The sequence below is a fragment of the Lytechinus pictus genome, chromosome 7 (assembly GCF_037042905.1).
Source record: "Lytechinus pictus isolate F3 Inbred chromosome 7, Lp3.0, whole genome shotgun sequence".
NCBI lineage: Eukaryota > Metazoa > Echinodermata > Echinoidea > Temnopleuroida > Toxopneustidae > Lytechinus > Lytechinus pictus.
In genome coordinates, this window is record NC_087251.1 from 10,517,113 (window position 1) to 10,529,273 (window position 12,161).

The 12,161-nt window shown below is 36.3% G+C and overlaps 1 protein-coding gene across 1 annotated transcript; it reads left to right on the forward strand.

Annotated features, from left to right (window-relative positions):
- The first annotated feature begins 595 nt into the window (after window positions 1-595).
- On the forward strand, window positions 596-12,033 carry LOC129264988 (dynein axonemal assembly factor 10-like). The gene is made up of 8 exons (XM_064101894.1): window positions 596-947; window positions 5,424-5,524; window positions 6,428-6,558; window positions 7,281-7,382; window positions 7,815-7,930; window positions 8,511-8,645; window positions 9,427-9,524; window positions 9,981-12,033. The coding sequence occupies exons 1-8, from the start codon at window positions 774-776 to the stop codon at window positions 10,186-10,188; spliced, it is 1,065 nt and encodes a 354-aa protein (XP_063957964.1). The 5' UTR covers window positions 596-773; the 3' UTR covers window positions 10,189-12,033.
- The last annotated feature ends 128 nt before the right edge of the window (window positions 12,034-12,161 follow it).

Sequence of the window (12,161 nt, forward strand, 5' to 3'; positions counted from 1 at the left end):
AATTTCAACTTCTATGATTAATTACTGTATGTAAGATTACAATTTTCAAATTTTGAGGCACGAGTCTACCCACTTGATGCCACTACGTCATTACAAAAGAAGTTATGACTGGTTCGGAGGTGTCATAAATATTTAGTCAGGTTCTTGTCCCCGATCTTGGCAAAAAGGGCTTCATGAAATGGTTATAGAGGACAAGTAGCTCACCATCTCCGATTTAGTCAAGAAGTTAGACTTATGATGAAACAGGCCCTTGAATAATAAATGGAAACTAGTAAAAGTGAAATTTTCTTCGGCTTTTCTTCATTTATTTTGCTGAGATAACATATTTCATTTTTTTTATGTAAGTTTTTAAAGGTTGACCATGGGGGAGGGGAAGGAAAGGGAATCCACTTCTTTAAACACATTTTGTACAAAAAGCATTAAAAAAAGTGGGATTTGGTGTTGCACCCACCGGTTCCACCACTGATGTGCACACCCCCCCCCCCCCCCCCGCCTTCTGCCCTCTTTGGGTCTGCACAAAGGTAAAGTTACACGTCGTTGAAGTCTTGCTTGGTAAATATGTTTTCCCTTTTTAATTTGTCTTGCTTTTACCCATATATATAATACACGAGCGCCGCCGTATCGATATCGCGAAGAACTTCCTCAATCTCGACACTGTCTTAGCTTAGCCTTAGCGCTTAGAAACGGGACGCCGATTGCAAATTCCATCTATTCGGATACTATTAACAGTATATTTTGATTCCGACGTAATTCTCACTTGTGTGAAATTCAGTATGGACAAACCACAGATCATAATTCATGCTACAAAATCCTTGAACATAACGCTATACGACGTGAAATGGATCCCCAGAAGTGCCCGGTTCGTTGTGCTTGGTTGCCACCCGAGACAGACGGGGGCTTTGCAAGTGTTCGAGATGGATCAAGGAGAACCTAAATTAATACACGAGGTAGTATCAGATTCGTTGTTCCGGCGGGGAGGTGGCACTGCCGTGGTATTGATTTTACAAGATGGACACCAGTCACACCACACTTGTCCATGTCAATGCATTTACTGACCTGGGCCGTATTCTGAAAATTGCCTAGGCCCTAGTTAAAGGTCAATCAAGTCCACCCTAGGGCCTAGCCAGGCGGCTTCTAGAGAGTAAAAATCATTTACTAACGTAAGGTCAATCTCATGAAGCCAGGCCTTCTATCCCATAGACCCACACAATGGAAGCCAAAACCTGAAACTTTCACCCCCGAAATTTCTACTTTCTTTCTAAAAGATCTAGCCCTAAATCATGTACATGGGATAAAACTTCATTTCCGACATTTCTACGCTCTCGTTATTTTTCAACAAGAATACATCAAAAAAATGAGAGAAATATTGTGTAAAGACGGAAGAGACTCGTCCAATGTTTACGCCGCCATCTTGTTTCCTATTGTTCTTCGCCAACGTTACAGACGTGTGCGTCGGGTAACGTTGGGGAAGAACAATAGAAAACAAGATGGCGGCGTAAACATTGGGCGAGTCTCTTCCGTCTTTACACAATATTTCTCTCATTTTTTTGATGTATTCTTGTTCAAAAATAACAACGAGAGCGTAGAAATGTCGGAAATGAAGTTTTATTCCATGTACATGATTTAGGGCTAGATCTTTTAGAAAGAAAGTAGAAATTTCGGGGGCGAAAGTTTCAGGTTTTTTGGTGGTACACGCAAAAGTATATGACGGAAGCCCTGGCTTCATATGAGAGTGACCTTACGTTAGAAAATGATTTTTACTCTCTAGAAGCCGCCTGGCTAGTCCACCCCAGGAAACATGTCATGGGAAAATGTAACCCAGGGAGCTCCGGCCCGCACAGCGGGCCGGAGCCCAGGGGCTTACCGTGTATTTGACCATACTCACGGGACTAGCGTGATTTATGGTCTAAATATTTCTCCAAATGAATTGTGAAAACAGAAATTATGCACTTACCACGATTATATGGATGAAGGTCTAACGAGTGGCAGTTTCCTGACATCGAGGCACAGACTGGAACTTCAAAAAAACGAAAAGTTCTCTCCTTCTACCCCCGTCTCGATTGGCCATTTGTGTTATGAATCGTAACAAAATGGCCGATCGAGACTGGGGTAGAAGGAGAGAACTTTTCGTTTTTTTGAAGTTCCAGTCTGAGCCTCGTCAGGAAACTGCCACTCGTTAGACCTTCATCCATATAATCGTGGTAAGTGCATAATTTCTGTTTTCACAATTCATTTGGAAAAATATTTAGACCATAAATCACGCTAGTCCCGTGAGTATGGTCAAATACACGGTAAGCTCCTGGGCTGCGGGCGGGAGTTCCTGGGTTAGGGAAAATGCTGACTTGAATATAGACAGCTGGCATCCGTCTGTTTCGAGGAGTTTTTTAACTTTTTTTTATTTTTTAAATTTCTCCTCGTAGTCCTACACAGACGGCTTGCTATCCTGCAGCCACCATTAGGGGACTTACAATGCAAAATCCCCCTGTCGGGGCTCTTCAATTTTTGTCTTTAATGAATCAAAATCTTGAAAATTAATGCGACCGAAATGTAAATTAATATTTCCTCTTGGTATTAATTGCCAAAAACAGGGAAAAAATCAAGTTAAAAGGAACAGAAACAGTGACTTACCTCGGCTGTCGCGCAAAATCACTTCCCTGTTTTATCCAAACTTAATACATACACGCATGGCCATTCAGTCCCCTGTACAGATCGCGCAAAAACTTTGGTCTCTGTATTTGGTGAGTGAAGCCAACAGAGTTCAGCTGAACAACCAACATAACATAACAGAGACCGAAGCTTTTGGTCTAACTTGAATAAAGAGAAAAATCAAACTAGCATAGTGCTGAAAATTTCATCAAAATCGGATGTAAAATAAGATAGTTTAGTTATGACATTTTATTAAAGTTTCGCTTATTTTTCACAAAACAGTGATATGCACAACTAGGTGAGTCAGTCGATGTCAATCACTATTTCTTTTGTTTTTTATTGTTTGAAAAGAATTATACAATATTTCGTTTTTTACAGATTTGACAATAAGGACCAACTTGACTAGCTGAACCATATAGTGTTAACAGTGCTAATTCCCCATGTTCAGGGAGGAATTAATCGTTGTATCACTTGACAATGAGGAGAAAATTGGAATATTTCATATAATAAAATACAAAAGAAATAGTGAGTGGATGACGTCGTAGTCTCCTCGTTTGCATACCCATCAGGATGTGCATATAATTGTTTTGTGAAATTAAGCGAAACTTTAAAATGTCATAACTTATTTTACATCCGATTTTTGATGAAATTTTCAGTGTTATGCTTGTTGGATTTTTCTCTTTTTATTCAAATCAACTTTTTGTTGGGGTGGACTTCACTTGTCCTTTAAGAGAAATATTCTTGTAATATCTTTGGAGTTACAATAAAATCTGTATTCTAAATTTTTTTGTATCTTTTCTTGTAACTTTCACTGAGCGCATACTTATATGTCAGAGCTATAATGATGCGTAAGTTAAAAACGGTGCCTAAATAATGTATGTGCACAAGATAACATATCAAGATAAAAGGTTTTCTGAAAATTCTCTTATCTTTGCGTTCTGGTAACTTCCTTGCAAAAATACAAGAAAATTTACAAGAGGTAGGGGGCTATTGTAACTTAATGTTGCATGCGATATTTCTCGATCAAAAATAATAATTTCTTGCTGCATCCCGCAAGAACATCATGTTTTACTGCAGGAGACATTCCGAAGACATTACAGAGACGAATTGGTAGACTTTTCAGCAATTAAAAATTGGTAATCGAGATGATGAATCTTTCAAAGAAAATATGACTGAGATCAGCCACGTGTATATTTAGCACAGTGGCGCACATGCATAAGCGTCGGGGGGCGCAAGGGAAATACGCCTCATGTCAACAATGCCCTTATAATAATATTCAGAAGAGACACTTCTATTGGTTGGCCTAAGCATATATGATATAACAACTTTAATGATTGGTTGATGACAGAATATTGGGCGTGTCAGAGATAAAATAGGGGACGTCCTTACAGAGATAAGACAATTTTCAGAATACCGGTTTAAGACAATTTTAGCGAGTTGTTATCTTGCTTAGTTACAAAAAGTTACAAGAAAAGTTAAGACAATTTTCAGAATACCATCCCAGGGTAGAGCCCCGAGACAGCCAGAGGCGTTCCACTTGTAAAAAATATGAGTCATGATATTGATTGCAAAGTTCATGAAAAAATGCAGAAAAATTGAATTTCAAAAAGCGTGACCATATGTCGCACATGAGTTGTGTGGACATTTAAAGTTGAACAAAATGTCAAGCACAAAATATGTACCTAGTATACAACATGGACAGCAAACTGCCATAGAATACCTTTCACTTACGGTATATTTCTCCAAATTTGCTTGCAAAATTGTGGTTTCCTGTTCCTTGTCAAGATGTTCAGATTCTCAGAATGGGCACTAAAGGTGACAAATTTGGTGGTATTATATTTTCACGAATACTGATTTTATCGAAAAGAAATAGGTAATTCTAGGTTGCTCTTCATGTGGATGTCAAATTTTTGGGATATTGAATTTTTTTTAGAAAAATGATTGTTTGAGAAATAGGGTTATGTACAAAATGATGACACACGGACATACAAGCATGATAAATGATATATTATCAATTAACGGTAGTGAAAAAATGACATGTCTGGAAACACCATTGTTCAGTGAGTTGGACTATTCTAGAATTTTTGGGTGGTATTTCTAATAAATTAGGTACAGTAATCCTAGACCAAAAGCTTAGGTCTCTGTTATGTTGGTTGTTCCGCTGAACTCCGTTGGCTCCACTCACCAAATACAAAGACCAAAGTTCTAGCTCGATCTGTACAGGGACTCAATGGCCATATGTTTATGTATTAAGTTTGGATAAAACAGGGAAGTGATTTTGCGCGACAGCCGAAATAAGTCACTGTTTTTTCCCCTAAGTTTATTTTTCCCCCGTTTTGGTGCATTTCAGGCCAAAACGGAATAATAATCTTTATTTTGGTACAGTTCTTTTTATATATTTTTAATGAAATAAAGACAAAAATTTATGAGCCCCGTCGGGGGGATTTTGCATTGTTAACCCCCTAATGGTGGCTGCACGCTAGCGAGCCGTCTGTGTACGAGGAGAAATAATTTTTTTTTTTTAAACTCGAAACAGACGGCTGCCAGCTGTCTACAGTAATCCATGCCTTCACTTTCAATATTTTTTGTATTAAGAAGAAAAGACTACTTTTATATAGGGCATATTTTCATTTTACAATACAAATTGGCAAGTAATAAAAATGGAATCAACGTATTCAATCAAATCAGAGGGGCAATGAGATTGAGGTCATTAATTTAAGGTCTGATATTAAATCTAATCTATGGAAATTTTTATTGTTTCTTTTTGTATTCATCAGGTGGAAAAGAAAGAAGCCTTCAAATGTGGAACATTTGGAGCTGCTAGTTTGAAGCAGAGGGATTTAGCCACGGGAGACTTCAGTGGCAATATGAGAATTTGGTAAGACCCAGCAAAGCATCTACATGTATGAATACTTTTATAAAGAACAACTCTCTAGTCATTCAATTTATTAATGTGATGCTCGCCAATATTTTTGATAGGAATATTGACCACACAGCAGAGCTCTAATAATGGTCAGTTGTGAGAGAATTTGGTGGCTCAATGGTATTTGAACAGCATGGGATAGTAGTCTGCTAGCCAAACAGGAAAATTGAAGGGAGTCTTGGGCCAATAAGATTTCCAGATTTCTTTCTGAATTAATGAGCAAGGTATAAGTCGAGAGAAAGTCGATAACACAACGGTTTGAAATAGTATTTGCAAGCTGAGGAAAACTGTAAGAGTGACCTCTGCCATTTAGATAAAGAATAGCAAGCTATATATTCGATATGACATACATGCATATGTGTGTACATGTATAGCCTTAGGATGTGCATATGCTGTGCAATAGCACATCTTGGTGGCAGCGTCGTTTCTATCTGACTTCTTGGCCAATCATGAGCCAAATTAATATTGGCATCATTTATCACATGTACGTGATAATTAGCAATTTGGGGGCATTTAGAACGTGGCATTGAACTGCATTAGCTTCAGGCTTATAATGTAAGTGTCAATTGGTAAGTTGACTATCGGCTAAGATCACTCTGGAACAGTGGGAGTGTTGGTCTCAAAGATGAGATCAGTGTTTGAAGTACATTAAAGTTGCAGTCATTGGTCTACTTTTCACTGATTCTGTGGTCTCGTATGATTCTAACAGTGGATAGCGCACATGTATACATAAAGTACCATTGGAAATGATAGACTGTCGTCTATAATTTGATATTCAATACACATTGATATAAATTTAATGAATTTGCAAGCCAGTCTTCAATGTTAATGGGGTCATTGCTTTTTCAATGTAATTAGGGACCTAGAGAAATTGGAGAAACCAGTTTATTCTGTAGCAGCACACAATGAGATCATTAACTGTATTGATGGAGTTGGAGGTCTTGGCATTGGTGAAGGAGCACCTGAGATAGCAACAGGGAGCCGAGATGGTGAGATATAATCAGTGATGTCAAAGGAATATAAATGGTGCAAATGATGGACTCTACATGAAATGAACCAAATATTTCAGGGGAAAGTCAGGGGAAGGCGGGCTTAGAGTTGTACAAATAATTTCAATCCAACAATGATTTGAGGAAAGCGGCTCCCCTTCCTCAAAATCATAAATAAATGTAAAATGGTGATATGGATCCTAATCAATTGACTGGCTCAAATTCATCACGTTACCAGTCATTTATTCTAGCTAACTGCAAAATTTGCTGAATGACTGACTGTTAGTCTGGTACTAATGACTAGTTCTGTTGACCCCTCGTGGTGTTAAGATGAGGATGGCTCGTCAAATAACAAGGATCCACACCTCTATCTTATAACACAGGCTTGAGCATTATTACAATTACACACTTGATACCATGAAACAATTGAAACTGTTCCAAAGGCACTTTGCACATTCAATTTTTACAAATGTAGTCAGAGCAATGCAGTAGACTTGATAGTGATAACAATTTATTGCAGAAATATACCACAATCCTGGCATTGGTTGAATCACAAATATTGTAAAGTATATTGACCACCTTCAGCTGCAATCCATGAAATATTTTTATCACATTTCAATTACTTCTTTTAAAAAAAGTAGGTGTGAGGACACTACTTTGTAACTACATTTGAAGGAATAAAAGGGGTTAACCTTGCTTGTCTCATCTTCATCAAACTTTAGGCGCTGTAAAAATTTGGGATCCAAGACAGAAAGACAAACCGGTAGCTTGTATGGAACCTGCTGATGGGGAGAGCAAGAGAGATTGTTGGACTGTGGCTCTTGGTAAGTACTACATGAAGTTTCTAATTGTATTCAGGTTTTTATTCTGACAGCATTTCTTCAATACAATAACAATTCAAAACTTAAATGAAAAAATAAATTGTTTTTTTGTAAAGTTTCTAGCAAATTCTTCATGCCACCACACTCAAATAAAAATATTGTGATGTTTTAGTTAAAATATGCTCTCATCCTTTAATTATGTTTGTCCATAACAATGCCATCTTTTGACCAGTTGGTACATAAGAATACTATTGTCTTAACAAGTTGTGTGTTGGAAACTAGTTGTTATCACATAATAATTTCTTCTTATAGACCATCCATATAATAAAGAGTATTACCGTTATTTTCATATTTTCACACACTATTCTTGTACTCATCTTTCATAATTCAATATATCTTATATATGTTTCTTACATTTTTCTCTTTTTCATGTAGGTCATGCGCATAATGATGAAGATCGATGTTTAGCAGCTGGATATGACAATGGTGATATTAAATTGTTTGATCTCAGGAACATGTCTTTAAGATGGGAAACAAATATTAGAAATGGGGTATGTATATCTGTCAAAATAATAAGTCATATTCTCTTTCACCACCCTCTAAATGAGGGGGGGGTGTCAATTCTGATGACATTCATCATAGTTGTACAATCCTAAACATGTTAATATTGTTTGCAGACTATATTACTACCAAGATCTGAAGGGGTATAAAACCAGTTAACCCTCCCCAATAAACTTGAGGTTTGAAAAGGTAAATTCTGATATGGTTAATCTGATATCCCTCAATGTTTGTGTATTTGGTAAAAATTTTGATGTTCTGATATGATTGCAGGTTTGAAGGCTAAGATACTTTATACCGTGGAAAGTGAAATACAGCTATACCAGGAACCTATGTTGAGTCCTGTGGCAGCATGGATATTTGTTTTCAGTACAACCAATGTTTAGCATTAGTGACATGTGTTTTGGGACTAGGAATTAGAAATTTCTAAAATGCACACAGGAATCCCAAAGTTTGTGTATTGTAGTTTGAATTATGATCACTTTTATGTAATTATTTTTTTAGAAGTGACATTCTAACCTTTTGTCAGGACTTGTAAATATGTTTTGGTATTTTCATTGAAATGTATTGCAGATATGTGGTCTAGAGTTTGATCGTAAGGATATCGACATGAATAAACTAGTGGCTACCACCCTTGAAGCCAAGTACCATCTCTTTGATATGAGGACACAACATCCAAAGTCTGGCTTTGAGTCCCTCAGTGAAAAAGTAAGTAATGAAGTGAAAAGAATTTGACATTTTTAATATTTGTCAGCCCACAGAGAGGTTGCTTTACATGAACCTCCATTAAACTATTCAGAAAAAAGTGACCACCTTTTGTGGTTTGACCAAACAACTTTTGATACAGAGCTTTTAAATCTTATCAAAGGTCTTTACTAGAAGATATAAGTAGTCGGACAATAATTGCATCAGTGGATTTGGGTCAGTGCTAAAATAGTCACTAAAGTTCTTGAAATTTGCAATGTGATGAAAATCCCTTTTTTTTTTCTCACAGAAATTGGTTAAACTCAAATGTTCAAAGATGTTCTTTTTTTTTTTTATGACTTTAAAATTAATATATATAAACATTAAATAGGAAATGTAGCAAGTAAATTTTGATATCCCTCTTTCCATTTTGAAGAATAAAAGCTGATGAAATGTGGCTTGAAATTATTGTGTCTCCAGTGGGTTGAAATCTTCCCAATTTAATGGACAAAACCAATGTCAAATTCACAAATAAAACGAATAATGGATGCATCTCAGTTCATTAATTATGTTGAGATACAGTGGAAGCCTATCATCAAACTGACAAAATTATATTTCTTGATTATGAAATATTCATAAAGGTATTCAAAACGGTGAAATCAGGAATTTCAGTTCTTAATCTGGAAAATTGCTTTATCAGACTTCTTATTGGGACTTGCATTATACCCCAAGTTGTATTGTAGGCTAAACATGACATTGTTAGTATTAGTTCTTGTGCTTTTTATATTATTTTCATTTTTTACAGGCCCATAAATCAACAGTATGGTGTGCAAGACATTTGCCTCAAAACAGAGATGTCTTTATGACTTGTGGAGGTTCTGGCACTCTAAATCTTTGGAAATAGTAAGTAATTCAATTTTAGTCAATAATCAACACCTTTGAAACAATGAATAAAAATACAAATATGATATTTATGTTCATCACAATGCACCTGTATCTCAACTCTTTTTTCTTGAAGTAAGTACCAAAGACTTGGAGAATGATATAAATAGAATCAGCCAATTGGGCTAGTTAGTATTTATGTGTCATCATGGATAAACTGTGTTCACAGAATTGGTATTGATTTGTAATGAAAATAATAGCAATCAGAAGAATGATACTGAACTTAGTCAAAATGAAAACTGACTTGAATATGTGCAATTACACCCCAGACAAAAATACAACAGTAATAGTAATGTATTTTATTAATTATCTGTATTCACTCAGCAAAACATTTTTTTCCTTCTTAGAACTGCTCCATCACTATTGGTCATTTTTAATATCATAATACGTTGAATGTTATATATATATTTTTTTCAGTGAATACCCAACATCGAGAGTACAAGAAGACTCCAATGGTGTAAAGACAGGTGTAATGGGATCTGTGTCTATGCTACAGAGTGTTGGGATATCTTCACAGCCTGTAGCAGGGTTTGATTGGAGTCCAGACAAGGCTGGTCTGTGTGTTTGCTCATCGTTTGATCAGTGTATCAGGGTACTCATCGTAACCAAGCTAGCAACATTATGATGGATGTGATGTCATACAGAATACTTTATGTTGGGACACTTTTATCCGGAGGAAACACAGGATGTATTGTCTTTTGTGAACTGGCCTTCATAACAGACCCATGAACAACCGTCTTTCAGTGAATATTTCCCATGGATGGTGGATGGATGTAGTATTGTGCCCTGTAACATAAAGTCAATTGATTGATCATAAGATTTTTGTTGTGATTGATTGCATATACATCTAATGCAGTCAGTCATGAAAAAAAAATGGTCATGAAGGTTTGTTTTACTTGACCCAGATGAGGCACAAATCTGACATAACAACATTGTCTACAGTACATGCGATGATTTATCAATCTATTTTTGAATGAATTGTCACATCTTGCTGCTTCTTTATACAAATACGCAGTCAAGTCCAGGGAATAAGTTTGCTTTACAAATGTTAATAGCATTTTGGCCATAAGAGAAAAGCTCATAACTAAGTAATGTACAGTCCTATGTAAAAATATGCTATACAAAAAACTTTAAGCATAGCAGTCTTTCAAAAATGTGGAGCAAATTGCGATGCGATACCAGGAAAATTATTCCCTGAAGTCATGTATTTGTTTTTGTTTTTAGACCAAACATTTAAAAAAAACTTCCTTTGTTTAATTCTTGGCATTTTGAATGCTTTAGGTGATAACTCACAAAACGTACATTAATTTTCTACATATGGCTGAGTGAAGTTACTAAAATATTCCATTCATTAAAATAAACAAAAAATATATACTCTAATGAGGATTAATGTTTTCACCCACATCAAAAATTTGTGATAGGCCGGTGGCCTCTTTTTTAGGAAGAAAGAAACTTGTAATAATTGTGTTCATTAATCATTTTACTCTGAATTTAGATATTTGCTTGCTCAATATCTATTCACATGTGGACCATGTTACACAAGGCCTAGTGCTTGAATGTAAAGCTTTATGTTGGATTGATTATGCAGATCATTATATGCAATTAATCATACAATCAGTTAACAGTACAATCAATTGCTAAGCTTTGTGATATGGGCCCCATTGCATAAAGCTTTTTGTTAACAAGAAGTACTACTGGGCTAAACTTTCATTTAGACCTGTTGGGAGAAAAAACGGTTTTTGGTTTGCCTCATTGAAATGTTCATATTACATGAATTTGTGATCAATATTATATGTAAAAAAACTTGGCATATGGAGATCATTGGATGGCCAGTCTCCTTCCATAGGATTCTTGTAACATCAAGTTGGAAATTATAAAAGTGTGACTACAAGGGATATATTATAATAATAATACCCAATTTTTATATAGCGCTTTTCCCAGAATGGCTCAAAGCGCTTTACAGCATATTATTACCCCGGTCATTGGATTCATTTCAATCCCGCACGAAAAGTGCTCAATTTTCACTCCCTGGGGAGCATTGCTTGCATTCATCGCAGCCTCATTATGGCTCTGGCAAATTCAAACATACAATATCTTTCGCATCCTACCGGGTACCCATTTAGTACCTGGGTCGAGAGAGGCAAAGTGTGAATTAACGCCTTGCCAAAGGACGCAAGACCATGGTGGGATTCGAACACACGACCCTCTGTTTACAAGGCGAGTGTCAGAACCACTACACCACAACTCTTCCATATTATCTGGAATACTGTTAGATCCCTTAATGTCAAGTTTACACTCTAAACAAGTGTGACAGAATAGAGTACTGTCCATTGGACCCGCTTGTAATTTGTTACTGTAGAGTCCACTATCCCAACACATGTGTGTGTGTGTGTGTTTGTGATAATGTCTGATTTTTTTTCCAGTCAAAGTCTGTACATATTTTATGTAAATAAAATCAGTTTACAATGTACCAGTGTACTAAATTTTGCTTTTGGTTGTGGTGTTAGATTATGTAAGCTTGTGGACCATATAATGCTGTTTAATATATTTAACACAAAATGAAAGGAATTTATGCTGCAGTCAGGGGCGGATCCAGGA

Bases quoted from the DNA above. Each gene is read 5' to 3' on its own strand.
- LOC129264988 (XM_064101894.1), top strand. From the start codon at position 774: ATGGACAAACCACAGATCATAATTCATGCTACAAAATCCTTGAACATA. The intron at 948-5,423 runs GTAGTATCAGAT...TGTATTCATCAG, and splicing joins AACCTAAATTAATACACGAG to GTGGAAAAGAAAGAAGCCTT. The intron at 7,931-8,510 runs GTATGTATATCT...AATGTATTGCAG, and splicing joins AAACAAATATTAGAAATGGG to ATATGTGGTCTAGAGTTTGA.